Raw genomic sequence first — 25,623 nt, 5'->3', positions numbered from 1 at the left:
TTCTTCTTCATATTTATAGGTCTCACTCCATTCCTTTAAAGTACAATGGAATGAAATAATTAATTCATAAACTAAGAATTATGTTTGATTTTTTAAAAATCTTTGTATTTGTTAAAGTTTATCAAACTTTCCCACATCTGTTTGCTATATCAATTGATCAGAATCAATATGAAATATATGTACTACCCTGTTTCCCTCAAAATAAGATATCCCCTGATAATAAGCCCAATCGGGCTTTTGAGCGCATGGCAATAAGGCCAAGCGCTTATTTCAGGGTTAAAAAATATATAAGACAGGGTCTTATTTTCGGGAAAACATGGTATATACTGAAAAACACACGAGGATGATTCTATGCAATAACATGGAACAGGTTGAAGTATATTGAAGTATTGCATGAATGATGGGTACAGTTGGAATTGCTGTAAAAATTAATTCATTTTACCAAGAAACACTTTCCTCAGGTGTTGACCTGAAAAGATATTCTTTTAAATAACAGAATAAGTAATAAAATTATGTATTTATTTAAAGAACCAGGAAATAATGTATACCATTTTTGTTAGAAATATTTTCAGGAGTAGTATTATATTAACATTGTTTTTAATAAATATTTATTTATTTATTTATTTATTTATTTATTTATTTATTTATTTATTTATTTATTTATTTATAGGAGCCTGAGTGGCGTAGGAGGCTAATGCCTCCTAAGGCAGCATTTAACATCCAGCTGCCTGCAATTACTGCGAGTTCAATTCTCACCAGGCTCAAGGTCAACTCAGCCTTCCATCCTTTCTAAGGTGGGTAAATTGAGGACCCAGTTTGTGGGGGCAATAAGCTGACTTTGTATAAATATATAAAAGTATGAAGGCTATTGCTTAATGCATTGTAAGCCGCCCTGAGTCTCCGGAGAAGGGCGGCATATAAATCAAATTTAAAAAAAAAATTGAATATTCAGGAATTTATTACTTTTCCATCGTTTCTACATTTCGTTCATGTAGGTTTGTAATAGCAGGTAACCAAGTAAACCTGGGCTGATATTGGGTCCCCTGGAATGCAACCCAAAGCAATCACTAAAGAGAGCCCTATGGATCTCAGACAGATAAATAAGAGATTCTCCAAGGATCATTTTAATTAATAGACAACATTATATAATAAAAAAAAAGTCATCCAATTCAATCCTGACTTAATCCTGACCTTATTTCCAAATACAACTTGGAAATTTTGCTTGGATTAAGAACAATACAACAAGAGAAGCAACCTAGAACTAATGAGAAATTTTATAACAATTTTATAATAATCAGAGCAATCAACCAATAGAACAGCTTGCTTTTGATATGGGTGCTCTATCACTGGAGGCTTTCAGAAAGAAACTGAACAACTATTTATCTGAAATGGTTGGGTCCATTTATCCCTTATAGATTTATCTGAATCTATAGGGTCTTCCTACTTGAGCAGGGGTTGGAATTCCAAATTTAATATTCTAGGTTCCAGGTTCTAGAAGTCTAGAAGTCTAGAGGTGACTCTGCCCTCTATCAAGCTGCAGGCTCTGCTGTCTCTTATCTGACTATTTCCCTGGTAGCATCTCTTGGCCCAATCTCCCAAGATCTTTCCCACATATTCCCACTTCAGCTCACTTCCTAAGGGGATAATAGCATATTTCCTTTCTTCTCTTGTCTCTGAACTTGAGGACAGAAAATTCAGATATGCAGATCTCTTATTGGAACATGTATCTTCCTTAGAAAGAATTGCTTCTCCTGTTGGACCTTAAGCATCTGTTCTGTCCTTAATGGGTTTAGTTTTATGGTACTCATATATGTACCAGTGGTGGGTTGCCCCCGGTTTGGACTGGTTCTATAGAACTGGTAGTAAAATTGGAGGGAGGCTCCGCCCATCGACCCTGACATCATCAAAATGCTTCTGTGCATGAGCGCGAGCGAAGCGAGAGTGTACGCACAGCCCCTTGCAAACCGGTAGTAAAGGTAAATAGAACCCACCCCTGATATGTACATTCTGTCAACTATAAATCTCATTAAATGAACTGGAAGATTTCACTTAAGTTTAACTCGGCTTATACGATATTCAGCATTTAACTACACATAGGCTATAGAGACTGGAGGAAGAGAAAATAGATTTCTTTTCACTGAAACAAAATTGATTGGCAATCGTTTAATTCTGCATACAGTGCATTAATGAATGGAATTTGTTGCTGTAGAAGTGATTACTATTTAGTTGGGGTTACTACTTACATGACTTCATTTGACATGGGAAATACTATTCAACAGCTATTAATTGAGAGTGCAAGATGGAAGCATCAGTTTCAAAAAAAGTTTGCTACTGGATACCAGTCACTGATAAGGAGGAGTGTATTCATTACATTCAGTTTTATTCAATGTCATTTTCTCAATCACAAATTTATTTCAGCCTCATTTCCACATGAATTGATCATTTATAAAAGCAATAGCCTAGCCATTATACATATGCATCATGCTTTGTGAAATGCTTTGAAGTCTGTTACCAGTTCGCTTCACTACCAGTTCACTTTGCACGCTCATGCACAGTGCACACCAAATGCGTGCTTTGCACGCATGAACATCACAGGTGCTAACACACAGCACTGAAAAAGAAGGATTAAGAAGCCTTTTCTGAGTCTGCAAAGGTAAGTAGAACAGCGAAGAGGAGAACAGCTGTGCTGCACAATTTAGATTTGCTAGAAAGTAGGATTTCCTGTTTTCTAGCGAATATAAATCGTGCGGCACAGCTGATCATTGGAAATATCAGTTCGTTCGAACCGGTAGCATTTTTTACTACCAGTTCGGGCAGACCGATCCGAATCGGTAGCATTTCACCCCTGGTATGAATATCTCCAGCTAGGAAACCATGAGTTCTAGTCTCCCTTAGGCATGAAGCCCATTGGGTAACTTTAAGCAGACACTCTCTTAGCCCTGGGAAGGAAGCAAAAGAAAACCACTTCTGAAAACTTGCCAAGAAAACTGCAGGGACTTAATCCAGGCAGTCGCCATAAATCAACAATAACCTGAAGGTACTATGGGAAGAAAAGCATATCTTCAAATGTCAGCATTTTTGCATTGTCCTTTACTAATTTGTGCAATTTTTGCCACTCAGTCTAGCCAACACAATGCTTTCTATTGTACTTTTTTTCTTAATTAACCTTTTTCATAATGTTTACATTTTTGTGCATATTAACTACATTACCCATTACTCATGGATTTCAGCATGCGATTTGTATCTGCTTTGGAAATAACTCATAAAAATACAAACTGGGCAAGTGGATATAAAAATGTGGATAAAAATTTCAATTCCACACTTGCTGTTATAGAAGATTGGTTGCCCAGCTGGGAAATAGGATATAGACATTGGGTTTAATCCAGCAGGATTTGTTTCAGTTTATTTGAATGGTTAAAAAAAAAAAAACCCTCTCCTGGATCATGTAGACTCCAACAGTTTTCAAATCTTTTCTGATAATAATATATGAGCACTCGCTGGAGACAAACACTTTGGAATAAACAAAGTAATGCAATATTTCCTAGTGGAATCTCAGGTTTATCCTATCCATGACACTAATCTTTTAATTCATTGGCTGGGCAATAACAACCTCCCTTACAATTTAGATATGTTTAATAACCCTTCCAATGTTTTGACATCTTTGATAGGTTAAAGCAAATATTCTTTTCTGCCTGACTCCATCAGATTAGACACTGGCCATGCCAACAAAGGGGAATGGAATAAGCGCAAATAGTGTGCTAAGCCTAAAGATCTGATACGTTTGAGTAGTTTTAAGCCATGGTTGTTTCAACTCCATTTTTTTCCACCATTGATCATTATAAATAGAAGTAGAAATAGGAAAACTCCAGGCCTTGTTTGTTCCTTGAGACCATTTAATACAGAAAGACAGGCTAAAAGTGTCTGAAATAAATGAGCTCTAGAGCTCCTGAGTTAGCTGGAAATCAGAAGTTAGTTAGCTGACTTTATTGTCATTGCACCACGTACAACGAAATTAAATGCCATATTCAGTGTACATTATACATAAAAAAACAACAACAATACATCCTTCACATTCTATACAATTGTATTGAAAACCCCTGATATTGCATCAATATTGCACTATACGGTAGAATTCAATATAGTTACTGCTCTAGGGTAGAAGCTGTTTTTCAGCCTATTTGTCCTTGTTTTTATTGTCCAGTACCATCTGCCAGATGGTAATAGTTCAAAAAAAAAAGGGTGCCCAGGATGAGATGGATCTTTAAGAATGTTTTGAACTTTCTTAAGGCAGCGGGAGCTATAGATGGAATCATACTGCAGTAGATTCTTATCACAGAAAGTAATGCAACATTTCCAAGCTGGCCTCATTTTTCAGACTGCTTTCTCTTCAATCTAAAATCACATTCAAAATACACTGACTTCCTTACCACTTGTAAAGACAGATACATCTCAATGGACTATACCTTCGGGGCCGTGATTCCACTCCTGTTTCAAAGTTGGAGACTGTTTTCTAACCAGGAATCTCATAAAGAGTAATATATAAAGAATGATCTAAATCTGCTTGGTGAACCATCTATAATTTTATTTCTTTCTTCTGCTGATAGCTCAGAGAAATCAGCATGAAATGTCTCCCACAGCAATGTTTTAGAACTTTAATCCCACCACATGCCAGATAATGTTAGCTCATGGATGTGCACTGAGTTGACTATTTACTCAGTTACAAACTGATATTATTATTTTTTTTTATTGAAAAAGTTTTACAAATACATTTTCTCCCCATTTCCCTCCCTACCCCTCCCTAACCCCCTATCCCTCCCTAACCCCCCTAACCCTCCCCTCCCCCCGTGACTTCCACAAAATATAATCCAAATCAAAATCACATTTTATAAGACTTGAACCCCTCCACCCCCATATACTGTTTATACCTTCATAAAACTCAATTATTCTATCCCTATATAATACATTCAGTTAAAAGCTATCTGATATTTCCTAGTTTGGTATTTATTCTGCACATAATCTATCCACTTTTTCCACTCCCATACATAAATCTCTTGAGTTCGGTCTTTTAAATATGCTGAAATCTTCGCCATCTCTGCAAAATTGGCCATCTTCAAAGTCCATTCTTCAATAGTAGGCATAGCTTCATTTTTCCAATATTGACCTATCAGTAATCTCGCTGCTGTCACAAACTGATATTATGAAGTGGAAGAAATGTTCATGAATGGGAAACACAAATAATATGAGAATCAAGGAGCTTTTTTTGAAGCCTTTACATAAAACTAAAACATCACAGACACAACATTTTACACAAATGCATATCTTTTGGAGAAACTTCTGTTAATTTTTTGTGCCTAAGAAGAAAAGCACAATTATATTGAAGGGTAAAACAACAAACAACAATAGCAATGATGATTCGTTTTAATGCAGTTATTTTTTTTTTCTACCACTTGTTTTGGTATTTTCATTTTGACTGCCCCGTTGTGAGACTTGTCAAATGCAAATGAAGAAAGGAAGGCAGGAGCAATGGCTGCATGTTCTAGATGTTCATTTTCTACAAAATGTTTATCAAAGCAGATCATTAAGTCGGGAGTCCCAGGCAGAATGCAAAGGTTATCTATGGCCTTGTGACCTCTGAATCCAAAGCTCTGTTTGAAACAGAAGAAAGAAAAAAGGTCAAAGAAGCCAGCTACAAGATCTGATATATATTAAGACAATGTCCAGCTCTTGTTGCCTTAACGTGAAACAGAATTCTCTTCTGTTGTGACCAATATCAATGGAAAACCAGTATTTTCTATTATTGTACAGTGCACAAAGATATCAGTGAGATATCTGAACAATTTTGATCTTCCATAAATCTCAGAGTATTACCAAGAATCAATCAAATTTGACACATAGACTTCATTCCTCCTCCCACAAGGAGCCACTATTTGGAATTAGAAGAGCCGAGGTGGTGCAGTGGTTAGGGTACAGTACTGCAGCTACTTCAGCTGACTGCTAGTTCAGCAGATCAGTGGATCAAATCTCACTGGCTCAAGGTTGACTCAGCCTTCCATCCTTCCGAGGTGGGTAAAATGAGGACCCAGATTGTTGGGGGCAATATGCTATTTAGTATACTGTCTTTGGTGTAAGCCGCCCAGAGTCCTCGGAGAGTGGGCAGCATAGAAATATGAATAATAAATAAATAAATAAATAAATTAGTGTGATTCAGTAGTTGACTGCATCAGAGAGACTTCACTTTAAGTCCACCTGCAGTTTTGAAGCTTCCCTGGGTGACTTTGGCCCAATCACCATTTCACAGCCCAACCTTCTAAGCATCATTGTTTAAGCCAGGGGTCTGCAACCTTAAACACTCAAAGAGCCACTTGGACCCATTTCCCACAGAAAAGAAAACACCGGGAGCCACAAAACCCTTCCCGTGCCTGACTATTTCTTGAGTGGCCACAAAACTAGCATATTTAGTTGAATTAAACATTTTGTTTTCTTCTGAAACTTTTCTTTTCTTGGATTTATCCATGGTTGGCCTATTGGTGGTTGAAAAGCTCAATAAATCATGTGCCGGTGGGTGTCGCACATTGGTGGTTGTGACACATATTTTGAGTGACAGGGAGCCGCAGCAGAGGGGTGAAAGTGCCACATATGGCTCCAGAGCCACAGGTTCTGGAGGGTTGCTGACCCCTGGTTTAAGCAATGGAAAAGGAAAGCCATGTTTGCTTCCATAAACTCTTTATAGGTAAGGATGCCACAGTAGAATAAAGGGGTGCCTCCACTAGGAAGCAATGTCTAAGTAGTGAATCATGCAGAGATAAATAGGTAGCATTTTTTTCCAATTATCTTGAGCTCCGGGAGGTAAGACAAAACATAAACTGAATGAATGAGTAAAAGAAATACTAGAGAACAAAATAAAGGTTCAGGTTTGGATTTTCTTTAAATGTGGTTTATCTTCTGTCTCATCTGAAGTGTTAGTGAACATACATCCTGCTCCTGATTATTTATGACCTCACTTGTGCTTGGCAGAAGACTCCATAATTCTTCTCAAAGTTGTAACCAAAATGCAACTTTAATGCAAATGAGTGGAAAATTCACCATGATGACTATATTCTAAATCTTCACTGGGTTATTGGGTGGCACTGCGGCAGGGGAGGTGTGTGTGTGTGTGTGTGTGTGTGTGTGTGTGTGTGTGTGTGTTATATTTAATTCCATTTTTATCTCATTGCAATCTCACAGCTCTTAGGGTTTACAATGTCGCAGTAAAAACAGCAACAGCATTAAAACAACATACGATCCAAATTGCAAAGCCAGAGTAGAAAAGGAGAATAACAAGAAGTCCAGGTGACATTCCTTGTAGAAAGCTCAGTGTTTAAGAACTTTCTCAAAGCTGCCAGGGAGGAGGCCAATCTGATCTCAGTGGTGACCCCATTCTCTAAAGATTGTGTGATGCTATTGAGAAGTGTTGCCTTTTAGCTTTAGCTCCACTGACATCCCAGAAAGATGAGAAAACAAAGGGCCCTTCTCTCAGCATGATTTAATAGGATGGTCTGAATCTAGTTGGAAGAGACAATCTTGTAGGTACCCAGATGCCAAAGGCTGAAGAGCTTTGTGAGTTAACAGCAGCATGTTAAATTACAATTGGTAAAGTACCCATGATATATATATGTAACATGCTTAAGACATGGCCTGCTGTGTTGTTAATAAAACAGAAACCAAATGAAACTCATTGAAACCATTACTCCACCTGCAAAAGTTTTCAGGGAAAATTAGGGGCATTTTCTACTTTATTAAGTATGTTATGTTATATGATGATGGTGATTAGGAACGAGAGCTATGATGTTCCAAAATCAAAGACGGCTGTAGAACTTGTTTGATAGCCTTGGACTGATTTGGCTTTAGTCTGTTCTTTGTCATATGAAAATGCTGATTGACTTCACAGAAATATAAAAATTTGTAGGAAGAGAAGAAGAAGGTGGGGAAAGAAAGTTGGAAGAAGAAGAGGGAAAGGCTAGGTTTGAGGAGAAAGACTGCTGTAGAATAAAAAAAAAGAAGAAGATGAAGTGGAAGAAAGGCAGCTCTGAATAAACAAATATAAATATATTAGGAAAAAGAATGAATTGTTAAAGAATAAAAGAGGATAAATATGTACAAGTAGCAAAGTTAGAACTTAGGGATAAATGAAGAGGGTGTTTATATATGCAAGTATAGAAATACTGAGGTATATTTTTAAAAAAAGGAAAGGGGGAAGACAATATCGACAAAAATTGTAATTGAGCAAAATGTATTTGAATTTGGACTAATTGTATAAGATAAGAAACGACCAACACTCTGTTCAAAAAAAAAAAAAAAAGATGTGGGTGAAGGTGAGAGAGGAGAAAAGAAAAAAAAACCAATAAAACTTGTTTTTTAAAAAAAAAAATTGTAGGAATTGCTAGATTAATATTCTAGAATCTAGATAATAACACAAATCTGTTTTCACTGCTATTCCAGATGCTAACAGTGAATTTATTCCCAAAGGATGGTTCAAAATGTGGCCCAAACTCAGGGATGTTGTGTAGCTTGATCAAAAATTGAAATCAGGGACTTTCTGGTTTGGGCATCAAATCCAACATCTGAAGGGTGAAAAGCAGCTACAGGCTGGTAAAAAAAAAAATCTTAATAAATATTTTAAACTGCAACATTTTATTTCAATTTATCTCCTTCTCTGAAATGTATTTATATAAGTTATACCAATGGGAAAGTAGTCCTGCATCTGGTCTTCCAGAATCCTGATTGGGTGTCTTGCAAATTGGCAATTCTTCATTGACTTGGGTTGTAGGGCTATAATTATGTTTAGGTTTAGCAAACTATACAATGCATCCATTGTGCTTTGTTTATTTGGGATTCCGATTTACAGTAGCATGTTGTATGAATCTAGCCACTGTACTTCGTTGTGTTTGTGATAGTTTTCCACAGTCCTGTAATTAATGTTTGCCTTTCTTTCCTGTATACGTTCAGAAAGAAAGAAAAAATTGTTATATTTTTATGACCTTCCTGACAAGGCAGTGCTGGATGGACTTAATACATCTGTTTTCATTTAGGTCTCAGAGAGGCTAACAATAATACAACAGACAAACACACATATATAAACCTCATGCCTGGTGGTAAAAATAGACTTCAATCTGATAAACTGTGATGTTTTCTTTTCTGGAACTCACCTATGATTTTCTTATCCACCTACGGATCTCCATTGTGACTTTTAGCATAGATCTGGGGTTATGAAAAGAAAAGATGCATTTTTCCATTTGAGGATAAATGTTTCTTTTTAACAGAATAACAAAGTTGGAAGGGACTTTGGGGGCCCTCTAGTCCAACCCCTGCTCAAGCAGGAAACTCTATATCAGTGTTTCTCAACCTTAGAAGCTTGAAGATGGGTGGACTTCAACTCCCAGAACCCCCCACCCAGCAGCGCTGGGTGGGGGATTCTGGGAGTTGAAGTCCACCCATCTTCAAGCTTCCAAGGTTGAGAAACACTGCTCTATACCATTTCAAATAAATGGTTGTCCAGTATTAGAGCAGCCACAGCTTCTGGAGGCAAGTTGTTCCACTGATTAATTGTTCTAACTGTCAGGAAATTTCTCCTTTTTTCTAGGTTGCTTCTCTCCTTGAGTAGTTTCCACCCATTGCTTCTTGTCCTGCCTTGAGATGCTTTGGAGGATAGATTGACCTCCTCTTTTTTTGTGGCAGTTCTTTAGATATTGGAACATTGCTATCATGTCGCTTCTAGTCCTTCTTTTCATTAAACTAGACATATCCAACTTTATCTTCTGGTTTCTTCATGATGGGAATGTATCTGACATACAGAAATAACTATCCAGCTTTCTTGAGTTTTCTTTCTTTTTTTTACACTATTCATGATATTCAATTGCCTTAATTTCAAGAGGACTTATATATGGAGCACGTTATCATGAGCACCTAGGCACAATTATTTTCTTTCCTAATTCAACGAGGTCAAAGTAACTCCGATAAGCATTGATATAATGCAGTTGTACAATGCATCCACAAACATGGTGCAAATGGTAGTTCATTCTTATATATAGATCTCTAAAGTTGATTTAGAGCAACTGTGCACGAATTTGATGCCCCACCACCACAGTCACGTGACTGCACTGCAGAGGCTTAGCAACTGAACCGTATTTATGGCCATTCACAGTGTTCCATGGTCACATGACCATGTTTTTAATGGCTTTTGCTGAAAACCAGTATTTACTTTCAATTTTTGGCAAAACTGGTCCATAGCAAACCATTGGTTCACTTAACTGTGGTGTTGCTTAATAATCATTGTAAAAAAATGTAAACTTTGGATGGTCATCCATAGAATCACCCACCACGATTCTATTTATGACCTCCATGAATTACAACTGTGATGGACAAGTGCAATACAGTTGTAATTTAATGATTATCTGTATACTAACCAGTGACTGTAATTATAAGGCTCTAAACCAGGTTTAACAAATTTGTTAAATTTGTTGAATCCTCCAAATGTGTTGATCTCAATGCTCAGGACCAGCATGATCAGAGTTCTGATTCCCACACTTCTAGGTTAGGAAAATCTGCTTTTGACAGTTTGCACCAGTATCCTGTTCTGATTTTAGTATTTTTTTTCCTCTTTTAGGAAACAAAGAAGCTTTAAGTCAATTGAAATGATGTTTAGTTGTTTTCTTAAAACATTGGAAGAAGTTTCTATTCCAGTTTTGAGAAAATCAAGATTTGTTTGGCTATTTCACTATAAGAATCACATTCCCAGAACAGGAAACATACAGTAATATATAGGGGACATGAGTCAAGAACTGAAGCCAATATCTTTTAAATGTTGAAAGAAGCAAAGAAAATATACATCATGAAGTTATGTTCCATTTCCCCAAAGAAAATAAACTAACTGTTCAGTGATGGTTCTGAATGTAAAGAAACCAGAGATTTATAATTTCTTTCAGAGAAGACACTGCTTCTAAATTTAAGCATGAAAGGCTTTCTGGAGAATGAATTGATATCTAAATATGGAAGAATAAATATTTCTTAAAGTTAACTTCTCTAAATGATGAGTTTCTTACCCAAGATACTTTCTCGAAGTATCACCACTAATGTATAGTACCACCACTAACATGAACTCTAGTACTGGAGAAGACTCCTGCGAATCCCTGGGACTGCAAGGTGATCAAACCAGTCAGTCCTAGAGGAGATCAACCCTGACTGCTCTTTAGAAGGCCAGATTCTGAAGATGAAACTCAAATACTTTGACCACCTAATGAGAAGGAAGGACTCACTGGAGAAGAGCCTAATGCTGGCAAAGATTGAAGGCAAAAGAAGAACGGGACGACAGAGAATGAGGTGGCTGGATGGAGTCACTGAAGCAGTTGGCGTGAGCTTAAATGGTCTCCAGAGGATGGTAGAGGACAGGAAGGCCTGGAGGAAAGTTGTCCATCGTGATGGGTCGGACATGACTTTGCAACTAACAACAACAACCATTAACATCTTTAAGGATGTAACTGTTCTTCTAGGTTGTGTTATGCATTTTAGAGTTTGATACCAATCAATATTTCAACGTTGGCATTTCAGTGTTCGATAACTCCTAATAAGAATTTAAGTCCTTTCATTTCCATTTTGTACACCAACATAGGTTCCCTGCTGATAAAATTACTAGAGGCTTTCACATTCAAGGTTGAATTGCAACTTTAAAGATCAGCTGTTAGAAAGTTCCAAGAGGCCAATTAATGAAATGTAGATTGTCTCATGATTAAATAGTTTAGCTTCTGTGGCAATAAACTAAAAAAAGAAAATTCTGGGACCATTTCACTCTTCTCTTGAGATATCTGCTATGGCTTTAAGAAGAAAGTCTGATTTAAATTCATCATCCTAGTCTGGCTTTGGGAGAAATGGCTCAGGATTACCATTTGAGAGCTTTCAAAATGTGTGACTGCTTCCATACAAGGATGCTTCTCTTTTTAAAACTGATCTAGTTTTGCGTAATCCCACAACACTGGCAGTTTTGGATAGCTGAATACTATATTTCTGGTTGGTATCAAAATGCAGTGAAGCTAGTATTTGTTTCAATGGTACTGTGAAATAGCTCCAACTGGAAGGAATTTTTGCCCCTCTTCCTGCTTTCAGAGATTTAGGTGTCTTGGTGGGGCTTACAAGGGGACTGCTATTTTGGTAGCTTCACCTTATCCCCCTCAATCAGTGGTGGGTTTCAACCAGTGTAACAACCGCTTCAGGGGTGGGTTCTAAAATTTTACTACCGGTTCTGTGGGCGTGGCTTATTTTGTGGATGTGGCTTGGTGGGGGGTAATGTGACTGGGTGGGCGTGGCCAACTTTTTTTTTTTACTTTTAAAAGCATTTTTTCTACAACCTTAAGAGGTTGCCTCTGATGAGGTGGGTGGGGTAAGCGAGCGGCGACCGGGCCGGGATCAGATCAGGGGCGTGGCCAGCCAATGTTATTACCAGTTCTCGGAAGTACTACAAATTTTTACTACCAGTTCTTGTGAACCGGTGCGAACCGAGAGCAACCCACCACTGAACCGCTTCCAAGATTCCAAGATGGTAAGATCTGTACAACACTGAAACTGAAATGAAGGTTTGGATTACCTGTAAATTTTCAAGAAAAGCTAGACAGGTTTCTTCCCATAGATGATTTGATTGGTTTTCTGGCACATTGCAAAGGTTTGAAAACTGGATGGATCTTTGTCCACCTCTGTAATTCTATCATTTTCTATTCCTCTTGTTCCAAAAATGTTTTTTTTTTAAAAAAAAAAATCATGGTGAACTTCTCACTTTTACTATTCTGATTGGGTTTTTTTTATCTTTGGATTGTTGTGTAGTTGTATTATACAATTGCACCATTTCATTGCTACATTAAATTTTAAATTTGCCATCAGATGTTGGCTGCACAATCTTGTTTTTTGAGATATTACGGTGTTACTGCAAAGTTTCAGCTTAGGTTATAAACTGCTGCTACTGCGTATCCAAATTGTAGGATAGGTATAATGTTTGCAATTCATGTTATTATGCTGGATATAAATCTTGGCCATTCCCTTTAGTACCCTAGCATGAAAGCTGGGAATTTGAAGAGGAGGAGGAGGAGGAGGAGGAGGAGGAGGAGGAGGAGGAGGAGGAGGAGGAGGAGGAATAATAGTGATTTGCTCTAATTAATCCATCTCCATTTATATATCATAAATTCTACCATCACAAAATTCCACCACAAAATTCACTTTAATGAGATAACACCCCCCCCCCGGCAATCTAGCACTATTTGTTAGGAGGTAAACCATACTGTTTCATTGTTCTGGTTTTGTAAAACAAGTTAGTCTGGCATCAATGTGCTCACTGAAGAAGTCCAATTGCATTTCAGTTTCTTGGAAAATGTGGATGAATCTATTTCAAAGCAATGGTTAAAATACGTTCTCTCCCTAATACCTATGGGAAACAATATCTGGCTCGGGGTAAAAGAATTAAAATGGTTTGAGAGTGCCAACTTTCATGAATGAATGATTAAAGAGTGAAAAGTAATTAAGGATGACGAAAAAAGTAAATGACCCAGAGGAACAGGCATAATTAACAAAGAAATAAAAATCCAAATCGTATAATAATTGGTTGGCTGAGATCAGCATTTGGAACATCAAAAGAAAAAGAAAGAAAAAGGAGAAAAGGTATATTATTGAAAAAGAAAATACTTTCTTTTGTGTAAAGTTTTTAAAGGTTTCCCCTGCCTGGTTGTTTCCAACAATACGGGGCAGTACTCATCTTCATTTCTTAGCTGAGGGAGCCAGCATTGTCTGAAGATTTTTATTCCATGGTCATGTGGCCAGCCTGCCTATATAGTGAGGCTCACAGAACACTGTTACCTTCCTACAGAAGTGGTAACTATTTATCTGCTCGCATTTGCATCAGGGGTGGTATTCACTTACCTTTGCTACCAGTTCGCAAATGTGAGTGCGCAGGTCAGTGGTAGGTTGCTCCTGGTTTGGTAGTAATGGTGGCGGGAGGCTCCACCCACCCGCCCGGACATCATCATGAACGATCTATGCATGCACAGAAGCTTCCCACGCTCCCGTTGCGAACCAGTAGCGGAGGTAAGTAGAACCCACTTACCTGGCTCAGGTCCTTCTGCACATGCGCAGAGTGTAAAAAATGGGATGTGATGACATCTGGGTGGGTGGGCGGAGCCTCTCGCAGCCACCACTACCGGTTCGTCCTAGCCAGATAGAACCAGCTGAATACCACCACTGATTTGCATGCTTTTGAACTGCTAGGTGGACAAGAGCTGGGCAAGGATGGGAGCCCACCGTGTTACGCAGCACTCGGGTCTCGAACCTGGGCTGTCAGCTTTCCACTGACAAGCTCATCACCTTTAACCGCTGAGCCATTGCACTCCCTTGTAAAGAGTACAGCCTTTCATGCACACTCTGCCTGTGATTTGAAATATTCTTCACCTTTCTTTTTTAAAATGTTGAATTTCAAGGGCAGGTCTGCCACAAGAATGCATTTCCCAAATGAGTCAAAATATGGAACCATCTAGCGTGTTTTAAACATTTTATTATAAAGGATAAGAAATCATGTCCCCCATTTCTTCAAACAGAGATAAATAAACAGTAAATATGCTAGTAGCTTTGATTTTTTTAAAAATCCTCCCCCTTTGCCATGGAGTCCGCACAGTAGCAGTCTGGATTTGGTGACTTAAAAAAAAAATGCTACTCACAAGAAGCACCACAATCTTTGGACATAAATGAAGATAGCTGAAATAAAAGAAAAAGCAACGGTTGGCAGGGACCACTGAATAAAGAACAGTTAGGAAAGTTAACCAGAAGAAAACATCAAATTAACCCCTTAGGCAGGAATATGTACTGTAAATACAAACAAATACATAAATACACAACTTAACTTGAAAACTGTCACAATTACAAAGAACACCATGGTATATCCTTGTTTTTTCATGTTTTGTTTTTAAAATGAATGCTTGTTTTGTTCCCATACATAGAAGAAATATTATTTCCCTGGATTAAGAGAAAGCTGAGACCATTGTATTAGATACAACAGAAATTATTAATTAAAAATAATTAAAAAAAGCTCAGGCATTGGTTAAACCCAATGATGTTTTAATTTCAGAGCCATCAGTCATGTACATAATAACAGAAAGAGAATAATTACTGGCTTGAGAAAAATGAGAAGCTCATTCTATATCTCAGAAAGATAGGAGCATAAAAAGATGAATTATCAGATTATATAGTTTCTGTATCTAGTCCAGGATTATTAACAGTGATAATAGGGTAGCTCAGGTAGGCACTTGTATCATTTAAATTGTTTTATCAATTTTTGGATATAGCAATAGCAATTGCACTTAGATTTATATACCACTTTATAGAGCTTTACAGACCTCTCTAAGTGGTTTACAGAGTCAGCATATTGCCGCCAACAATCTGGGTCTTCATTTTACGGATCTTGGAAGGATGGAAGTCTGAGTCAACCTTTAACCAGTCAGGGCTGAACTGCTGACAGTGGGCAGAATTGGCCTGCAATACTGCACTCAAACCACTGCGCCACCACGGCTCTTAAGATACAAGGACAGCATTTAGAACGTGTCAATATAGTCTGCCACTGAACCATAGTGTCTCTCCATTTCACATGAATCTGCATGAATTAATAATCTGCATAATTAATAAATAAACTCCTGTATTTTTTTTAAACCAGTTCTCCTTTCCTTTGGAGGTTCAGAATTCTTTTTCACAGATTTTTTTTTTAATTCCTCATGGGTGAACTTTGACATTTCTGCTCTTATTTATTACACAGTGGCCAAGTGGTATGTATATGAATGTCCACTATTTCCCTGTATTCCCTTAAGAATTCCGGGTGCAAAATTTCCCATTTAATTTCAGTGAAAAGACCAAATGCATAAAAGTTCTAAATTATCATCCTGTATTTTGCTTATCATAAGCCTCTTTATCTTGAGGGAATATTTAAAGACACATATGTATATATTGCTGAATCAACAAATTAATATAATCTTCCCAAGGGAAAAATGGGATACAGATAAAAATAAGTAATATCATGTTTACATGTAAATGATCAGCATACATAGAGATGATGGACCATAGCTTACTGCAAAATGCTTTTTAAAAATAGGAATGAGATGAGTCAATGGTTTGATTCAACTGCCAATGTTCCTCTAATATGGTGTTGTGTCTAATGTTAGATGAAATATCAATGAAAGACCTTGTCACCTTGGCAAAATATCTGAACTAGGTTTCAACACTCATTAGAGTGTTAGAATATATAGAATCTATATACATTGGATATAGATATATTGGAAACAAGTAGAAAACACAATAACCCACAATCTTAGAAATCTCTGAATTCAGGATTATGTGTACCATCTAGATAATGATCTAGGGAACTACATGTTAGTCCTACTCATTTTAAATAATATTTTGTTTTCCCATTTAAATTAATCCACTCAATTATAACTGCTTTCCATTCATGGCATTTGCAATCCATATCTGTGATCTCTTTCTTCTCTTGTATTCTTTAATTTCTAACCCGCTGTCCAAAGGTGTAAATAAAGGATAGGAAATAACTCATAGTTTTCTGCTGAACTCTGTCAAATGAAGGTTGAATAACAGATGTGAAAGTCTTAGCAATTTACTAGTAACATTTACATGCAAACCAGCAAGACTGATAAAGTAAATCCAGTTAATACATGGTTATGATATTTGCATATTTTCTGTATTTGTGTATCCATGTCATAAATCTATGTACAAATAACCTTGATCTTGCATTTTTAAAAAAGAGCTGTGCTTTTTCTTTTTCTTTGTTTTTCGTACGACATTCTGAAATGTCATATAAAGCAAAGTAAAGCTATAGCAGTCAGAAAGAAAAATCCATAATTCCTTTTGTTATCATGCTGTCAAACATAGTTGAATTATTTGGAAGAATCCAATTATCTGAATTGCCAAATCCTAGCTTAGCCATGCAAGTCAATTGACCATTCTCGCCATATTGCTCTTATTTTTCTGTCCAACTCGATTCGTTGTCTCTTTGAAGGATATTCCATGTCTGAAATAGGTTTAATGAGAAATAACTCATATATACCATATTGTTCTGGTATTAAAGATAAGTTTTCCATCTCAATCACATTTTTTGATGCCAGGTTGTAAGGCAATAGTTGCATTTTAAGGGGCTACAAATAAATAGCAGTTGTGTGCATTGAGTCGATACCATTTTCCTGACAGACAAACATCTTCTGCCATCCATTAGATTCTATTTCTGTTTTCCAAAAGGGCACTTGGTTTGCTTGTCCTATATTTTTTTAAAAAAAACCTCTTGATCAAAGCAAAACAAAAAGAGGCTTTGGTTAAAAGATACCAGTTTATTTGCGGCAACCGAACCTTAAAGTTGTCCACTGAATAGCCACAAAAGCTATTTTATATTATTCATAATCCACAGTTTCACCTGTCCCCGGGCTGGACAGCAACTTGTGTTTGTTTACTGCAGCCAGTGAAATAAGATCTGAAGACAGCTAAGATGTTGGAATTCAGTATTTTCAGGGAGTTTCCACCTTCTGCTCCTAAAGATGACATAAGGTGTCCTTCAGATGCCCACTATCTTATTGCCTCTTTAAAAGTCCAAGGGACGGATCATCATAGTTGTGGAACGTAATGAATAACTTGGACCTTTGAAGTAATGCCATTTGATCCCATTTATTTTTCCATGGTGTTGTCCAGCTGAATAAAACATCCCATTGAGATTGGAAGGACCACAGGCATCAAACCACCAACCTAGAAACATTGGGAACAAAACAGACTCATTAACTATTGAACCATAGATTCTTTGGTTTGCAATATGAAGCTGATGAGTAAATGTATTGTGGAAAGCCAAGCCCCCCACCCAAAGAATGAAATATTTTGGGAAATATTAAAAAGGCAGAATATTATATTTCCCCAAAAGGGAGAAATGAAGAAGCATGCTCTTAAAGACAAAAAGCAAGCTCAGTCTTTTTTAATAGACCCCCCCCCCGCCGCCCAGCAGATATTTTGTGCCCACTAAGAAAGAGTGGGCAATCCAGATTGGATAGGAAGAAAAGAGTTTATTGACTAGATACAGTGAATTTAACCCCAGATCTAGCAGGAACTATTCTGAATTAAATTCAAGTTGGAATTTCATTGATCTAAGTCACGGGTGTCAAACTTGATTGTGTCACGTGACATATTGTGACATATCACAACGTTTTTTGCCTTTGCAGAGCTGGGGTGGGCATGGCCTGTGTGTGACCCATTCAGCTCGTGGGCCACCAGTTTGACAACTGATCTAGTGATGCTATTTTGAAGTTCTCACACTAAACATACAATTGACCCAATTAAGCTTGTTGTGAGAACAGAGCCACTACGTTTGAATGAAAGACAGACTAGGTGAACTTCAGGTTCATTCTCCTTACTCTTAATTTAAGAATTCTGTGTATGTGTAGAATAGAGCAAATTCTTAGAGCAGTACAATTTAAATGTTTAAAGCAGTGGTTTTTTTTTTTCCTTTTGCTTTCTGAAAAGTCAATTATTTAATTATTCAATTAATTCAGGTAAATATAACCCTTCTTGTTCTAATGATCTTTGTGGATTTATATAAAGATCAATATGAGACATATTGAGTTCTTCCTGGTTTTTACCTGATTAAGCATCTATTGGAACACAAAACAAAACAAATTTAACCCCAGCAGAATTTATATATTATCAGATGTATTATCTTGCTTCCCTTTTATTGAACAACTAATTTTTATAACATTTGTGGCCATTTCAAATTTCAGCATAAAAATTGCATACAAATGTTGCCATAAACTATAGCTGTGGATCTTCAAATCTGCTTTTCATCATATTTTGTAATAACAAATAAGAAAATCACAATCTACCTTTATAAGTAATATTATATTTTACTTTATTACAAATGCTAAAGTAATATTATGAATAACTGAATGTTGAGAAAGTGGACTACTCACTATTCCAGTGGGCCCTAATTTTAACCTGGCCTTACAAATTTTATCATCTAGTGTTATTCAAGCTTAAACCCAGTTTTCTTAATTAATATGGAAATATGATTTTCAGATAGTAAGAGTCTATGTTTTTAGGTACACCACTCTTCATATTCAACTAATTGTGAGCTAATTGCTATAGTATAGCAAAGCCTTGAATGGTTTCAACATTATCACCATGCAAGCTTATGCAATGAATAAACATATTTACAGTTCCCAAATAAGTTTAAAGATAAGATTTTGGATATTTTAAGGTTTCCAGTTTAGGTGGTTGCTTTGCAGCATGTTACATTCTATCATATCAGTTCTTGTTATTTTACTCTTTGCTTTTCAAAACAACTAATATTATTTCTATTTATTTTCTTCCCTGCAGACCCAAAACAAAATAGTTGATATCTCTCTGTTACCACACCTCACTCATAGGCATTTTTGCATGGACAGATTTTTAATGAGATGTTGGTGCTAGAACAAGCTATAGCCCATTGGGTAATTTAATTGAACATTTTTCTTGTTTGTGTTAAATATTAAAACTATGAGCAACATCTGTTAAACTGATTTCCAGGGTTTTTCAATCAACAGTGAATTTTCTAAGAGTATATGCAAAAAATATATATCCAATTTCAATCCTTGGCATTTCTAGTAGAAATAATTCCAGATAATTCAGTTTAGAACATAGGACACAAAGATATTTAAGGATGTGGTCTCCTAGTGGACAATCACTTAAATAATAGCTAACAGTGTGCTGCAGCTGCCAAAAAAGACAACACAGTCCTAGGCTGCATTAATAGAGGGATAAAATCAAGATCATGTGAAGTTTTAATACCACTTTATAATGCCTTGATAAAACCACACTTGGAATATTGCATTCAGTTGTGGTTGCCATAAATTAAAAGATGTTGAGACTCTAGAAAGAGTGCAGAGAAGAGCAACAAAGATGGTTAGAGGACTGAATGCTAAGACATATGAAGAACGGTTGCAGGAATTGGATATGTTTACTTTAATGAAAAGAAAGGGTGACATGATAGCAGTGTTCCAATATCTCAGGGGCTGCCACAAAGAAGAGGGGGTTAGTTAACCTTTTATCCAAAACACTGTAAAACAGGACGAGAAGCGATGGATGGAAACTAATTGTTCTGTCCCCAACCACACGCACACATACCAACAGACGTTCAAGAGTTAAAGACCAAACCAGCCGGCAAAATCCTTTTCCTTATGATAACGGAACTTGGCAACAACCTAGTGGTTGCCTGCCATGAGTTTATTATTTACGAAGAGGAGAGATAACTTCTCCCCACTTCTGATACATCAAAAGAAACAGCTCAATAATTACGGAGTTAATCAAGTCCAGAGATAATCCAGCAAAATCTACAGCAAAAGTCTGGCAATGCAGAATGGCGTGGAAGCTTTCAGCTTTGTTCATCACAAGATTTGACTGGCCACCACGCTCCCTTTTATATCCTGTGGGGTGTGGTCCAGTGACTCAGCCTAATCTCGGGCACGCCTTTTCTTCTGTTGCGCGCGCTTATCTCTGTGACGCTGGCGTGGATCCAGCCAAGACTCATTACCCTCATCACTGTCCATCTGTGGCTGCGTGGATGTGCTTGGCCCCGGCCCTATCTCTTGCCCTTCGGCATTGCCAAAGAGGAGGGTCCTGGAGAGGGAGGCCTTGCCAACTCTTCTCCTTCACTCTCAAAGTCCTCTCCTGCCGATGACACAGGCTCAGGTAACGGAGCCACAACACTAATCAAGGAGAAAACCAACCTAGAACTAAGGAGAAATTTCCTGCCATTAGGAACAATTAGAACAATGAATCAGTGGAATGAGTTGCCTCCAGAAGTTGTGGGTGCTGCAACAGTAGAGGTTCTTAAGAAAAGATTGGAAACCATTTGTCTGAAATGATACAGGGTTTCCTGCTTGAGTAGGAGGTTGGACCAGAGACCTCCAAGGTCCCTTCCAACTCTGTTGTCCTGTTATCTGGTGTTTTTGTCAAAATGATGTAATCCACATTATACTACAAGTCATGATGTATATAGGACACTTCCTTAAGGTGAAGGGAAGAGAAATGGCCTTCTAGTTCACCTTTATCAAATTATGGTAAAGGAACCAAGATGCAAAAAACCTGATCTGTACTGACGAATTGCATGGATTATTGCCTTAAAAAGTGTCCTCCTCTCCCAAATTTGAAAGCATGATTGCTCGTCAGCATGGAAGGAATTGGAAAGACGCACCATTTATTTCTTAAAAATATACAGACATCTGAGCTCAAATTCTGTCCTCAGCAGGTTTTTTTTTTTGTTGTTTAAATATTTGTAGCCAAACTTTTGAGAGATAAACATGGCCAAATAAATCACTGAGAAACAAACATTTCCAGATTCTCCTCCATTGTAGATGGCACTGAAGAGAAATGAACTCAAACAATCGAAACCAGTCTTAATTAGATTGTAGGGAATCAGTGTATCGTTTTACCAGCAGAGCTTAGTTAGATTCTCAAATGGGCAAGGCAGAACCTTATGGGAACATGCATGCTTGGTAAAATCATAAGTATTGGTTTTCATTTTTAATGTTTCTAGCTCTCTAAGCTTTACTGTTTCACTTCTAATGCTGGGAGATGGGGAGAAGCCCTATGGTTTTTACATAAAACTGTTCGATTCTGTCCGATGCTTTATACTGGTGAATTGATGCAATTATAGGAAATAAAAAATAAAGTCAAACCATTTTGAACTCATAAATTAATAATGGAATGACCCTCCTTTTCCTTTCAGTTTTCAACATGCCAGCATTTAAATCCCCCCTATTATACAGGTAGTCCTCAACTTACAATCACAATTGGGACCAGAATTTCTGTTGGTAAGCAAAGTAGTTAAGTCACACCTGATTTTGTGACCTTTATTGCCATTCTTGTTCAGCAAATCACTGCAGTTGTTAGTGAACCCAGCTTCCCTCATTGACTTTGCTTGTCAAAAGCTGGCTGGGATGGTGGCAAATGGCGGTCACATGACCCCGGGACACTGCAACCAAAAATTGATCATGTGACTGTGGGGATGCTGTGACAGCTATCTCTTTTTACAATGCCATTGCATCTTTGAATTGTCGCTAAACCAATGGTTCAATGCCGAAGACTATCTGCAAGAAGTTTTCATATTCATTATTTACTATACATGTCCACTGATAACCTCTTTGAAGTTAAGGCATGCAATTCAGTCTTACTCTTCTCCCCCCCCCAATTTCTTTTTCTGTTCATTCATTCTTCCTTTCTTCTTTCTTCTTTCACCTCTAACCCTACCACTTTGAGGTAGGGCATTGCAATAGTCATTAAGAATGTATAATAGAAGTTTATTGAACTAAAGCTCACAAATGTAGTTTCCTCCACCGACTTCATCATTATTCCCATTTTCTCCATTCTTTCTTCTGAGTAAATTATTGATGTATGAAACTCTGATGATAAATATTATATTTATATTAGTTTATAAATATTAATTATATTATATTATTTCCTTTTGAAAATTTCCAGATTAATTTTGAATTTCAGTTTTGGTGGTGGTGTAGTTTAATAACTACACTAAGCAGATAAAATCAGCTTTGCATTTTAGGTTTAAGGCGTAGCCTACAAACACAATCAACTTCCATTCCATTCCTCCACAATTATTTGGCACCTGAAATTTGTCTGGATTTTTTTAAAAAAAATAGAGAAAGAGCATGGCTATGGACTTCTTTTTGTCTTCTCAATTCAAATGTTTCAAAATCTGGTTTGATGGATCTATTGAGACAGAAATCCTTGGTGGATTTTTTCTGATCAGTCACTTTCACAAGAAAGTTATACGTTGAGTGAAAAGTAACTTACTGTATGAAAACATGATTTTAATCATTTGAACCGTAGAGTGGCAGAGTGGTTAAATGCAGTATTGCAGGCTAATTCATCTCACTGCCAGGAGTTCAATCCTGACTGGCTCAAGGTTGACTCAGCCTTCCATCCTTCCAAGGTCAGTAAAGGAGGGCCCAAATTGTTGGGGGCAGTATACTGAGTTTGTAAACCGCTTAGAGAGGGCTATAAAGCACTGTGAAGTGGTATATAAATTTAAGTGCTATTGCTATTCTATCAAAAATCCTATTTATGAGACGAAATTTTAGGGTTCATTTTTTGGTGACGTTAAGGTTGAATTATTTTATTTTCTTACCCCCTAAAGGAGAAGGATGTTAGGTGCTGATTTTGTTAAATTTTAATGCCAGGTTACTGCCTAAACTAGGATATAATTAAGTGCAGAGCAGGTAAATAATAATCAAGTTCCTTGCACATCATTAGTAGAATGCTGTCAGAGTATCAGATTTTTTTGGCTCTATCAACTAACAATTTTCCTCCCAAACTAAAATGCTTAGATACTGTTATTTTATATTTTTTAAAATATAAACCTTAAATTCTGAATTTCCTATCTAATCTTTGGAGATGATGGACGAATTCATTGACGAAGCCTTGAATTCATTTCTGCTATGACTTTTATATTTTTGGCTTCTTCAGTATCAGAAAGAAAAGAGCCATTGTTTTTATACACCGGCAGTATTAGTAACAATAATTAACCCATAACTTTGGGAGTTATACTCTTCTGCTTGAATCCACTGGGTTATTATTTCACCCCCGTTTTGCATATTTTGCATATTTATAAAACTCCACCCCTGAAGTAACACTTCATAACAAACTCTTTGGGAAGAATTGGTGCCAGATATATTCTTGCATTTTGCTATGTTGATCAGTTGACCTTTATTTTGTTACAAAATTGTACCTTAGGGGCTAATAACCAACAAAAAAAGCAGATTAACTGGTGGTAAACTGAAACAAGAACGTAATCTTGTAGAAATTTAAGACAAAGCTGAACAAGAAAGAAGAAACTAATCCTCTTTCTTGTTTGTTGTTTGTTTGTTTCTTTTTCAGAGTTAAGTCTACACAAGCAGCTCTTGGAACCATTTACACTGCCAAAAGTATGGATTAGTAGGTAGCATCTATTACTAATCCACTTTACAGGATCAGTCATACCATGAAATATTTTGTGGGATTTTTCTTAACCAGTCAAATTAAACTCTAGGAATTCCAACACAGGATGGGATGACAGTCTACCTAAATTATGCCTGTAGGAATAATCTACTAGACTGTAGATTTTAGAGCTCATGACTGGCTACTTTGATTAAGTAGGTTCCCTTTTGTCAGATCTGAGAGGCCATTTATTATCTCTGATCTGAGTGATCCAGTTCACACACATGAATGTTTTTCTCTTGTCAACAGTAACAAGTAATGACTTGCTTGCTTGAATCAGTCATCACAGATTAATCCCATCAGATACTATCTTAATCTAATGCAGCACCCATTCAGATTGTAACTTTCCTGGGAAGATGCAGGGTTTTTTTTCCCTTATGTGAACAAGGGAAAAGATTAAGGGAAAATGTGGACAAAAATTAGAACCAGCGCTAAGTAGCTAATTTATTCCTGATTTGGCTCAGAGTAGAAGTCCACACAGTATTAGATTTTTTGGTGCTAAGAAATTGGTATATTGCATATATTTATTATTATATTATGCTATGCTATGCTATGCTATGCTATGCTACACTATAGGGATGTGGTGGCTTAGTGGCTAAGACGCTGAGCTTGTTGATCAGAAAGTCGGCAGTTCAGTGGTTCAAATCCCTAGTGCCACATAACGGAGTGAGCGTCTTTTACTTGTCCCAGCTTCTGCCAATCTAGCAGTTCAAAAGCATGTAGAAAAACAGGGACCACCTTTGGTGGGAAAGTAACAGCATTCCATGCACCTTTGGTATTGCCAGCCACATGACCACAGAGATTTTCTTCAGACAGCGCTGGTTCTTCGGCTTTGAAACAGAAATGAGCACCATCCCCTAAAGTCATGAACAACTAGCACATATGTGCAAGGGGAACCTTTAACTTTACCTTATGCTATGCTATGCTACGCTACACTATGTTACGCTATTATATTATTATTTTATTATATGGAGGTTAGCTCCTTCCCTGTTTATTTTCTGGAAGTACCTCAAGACCTGTTATGTCATCAGGCTTGGAGGTCCCAGGGGAACTGTGAGATCCTGAGATGACTCCATGTTGCTGTTAACTTCTAAACTCTTCTAACTTTTATGATTTTTAATAATGTCTGTTTTTTATATATTGTTATTGTTTTATATTTTTGTTTGTATGACTCTCTGAGGTTGACGGCCATATATATTTGATGAATAAATAAAGAAATACATACCTAACTATATGATAAACAATGACCGAATACAGATAATACAGGTAATACAAATAATACACTTTTTTTCTCCTTCAGTCCTATTTATAGAACAGGGTAGTAATACACCATGACAAAAATTTACAAATTTAATGGCCAGAAACAAGATATAGCTAATTAACAATTATAATTAGTAATTACTGCTGACTGTATATAGCTTCACTCCTGACTTATAAGATAATTTTATCTTATAATGTAATTTCCTGCTATAAATAAATGAAGTGTTGAAATTGATTGGATATACTTGTAACAGCAATTCAACTAACAAATTTCCTGTTTTGGTTTCGTTAGTTTACAAGCAC

At 36.9% G+C, this 25,623-nt stretch overlaps 1 protein-coding gene across 1 annotated transcript in view; it reads right to left on the bottom strand.

The window, feature by feature from the left end:
* Positions 1–14,543: 14,543 nt before the first annotated feature.
* ANGPT1 (angiopoietin 1) overlaps positions 14,544–25,623 on the bottom strand; it is a 140,916-nt gene continuing 129,836 nt past the window's right edge. Inside the window, exon 9 of the mRNA XM_070940376.1 lies at positions 14,544–17,796. Coding sequence (XP_070796477.1) covers positions 17,636–17,796 — 161 coding nt within the window. The 3' untranslated portion in view covers positions 14,544–17,635. The remainder of the gene's footprint in view (positions 17,797–25,623) is intronic.

The sequence above is a fragment of the Pituophis catenifer genome, unplaced genomic scaffold, assembly GCF_029215685.1.
Source record: "Pituophis catenifer annectens isolate HBS135680 unplaced genomic scaffold, rPitCat1.0.hap2 SCAF_3, whole genome shotgun sequence".
NCBI classification, from domain to species: domain Eukaryota; kingdom Metazoa; phylum Chordata; class Lepidosauria; order Squamata; family Colubridae; genus Pituophis; species Pituophis catenifer.
The sequence above is the reverse complement of the archived record's forward strand: the minus strand, read 5'-3'. Positions and strand labels throughout refer to the sequence as shown.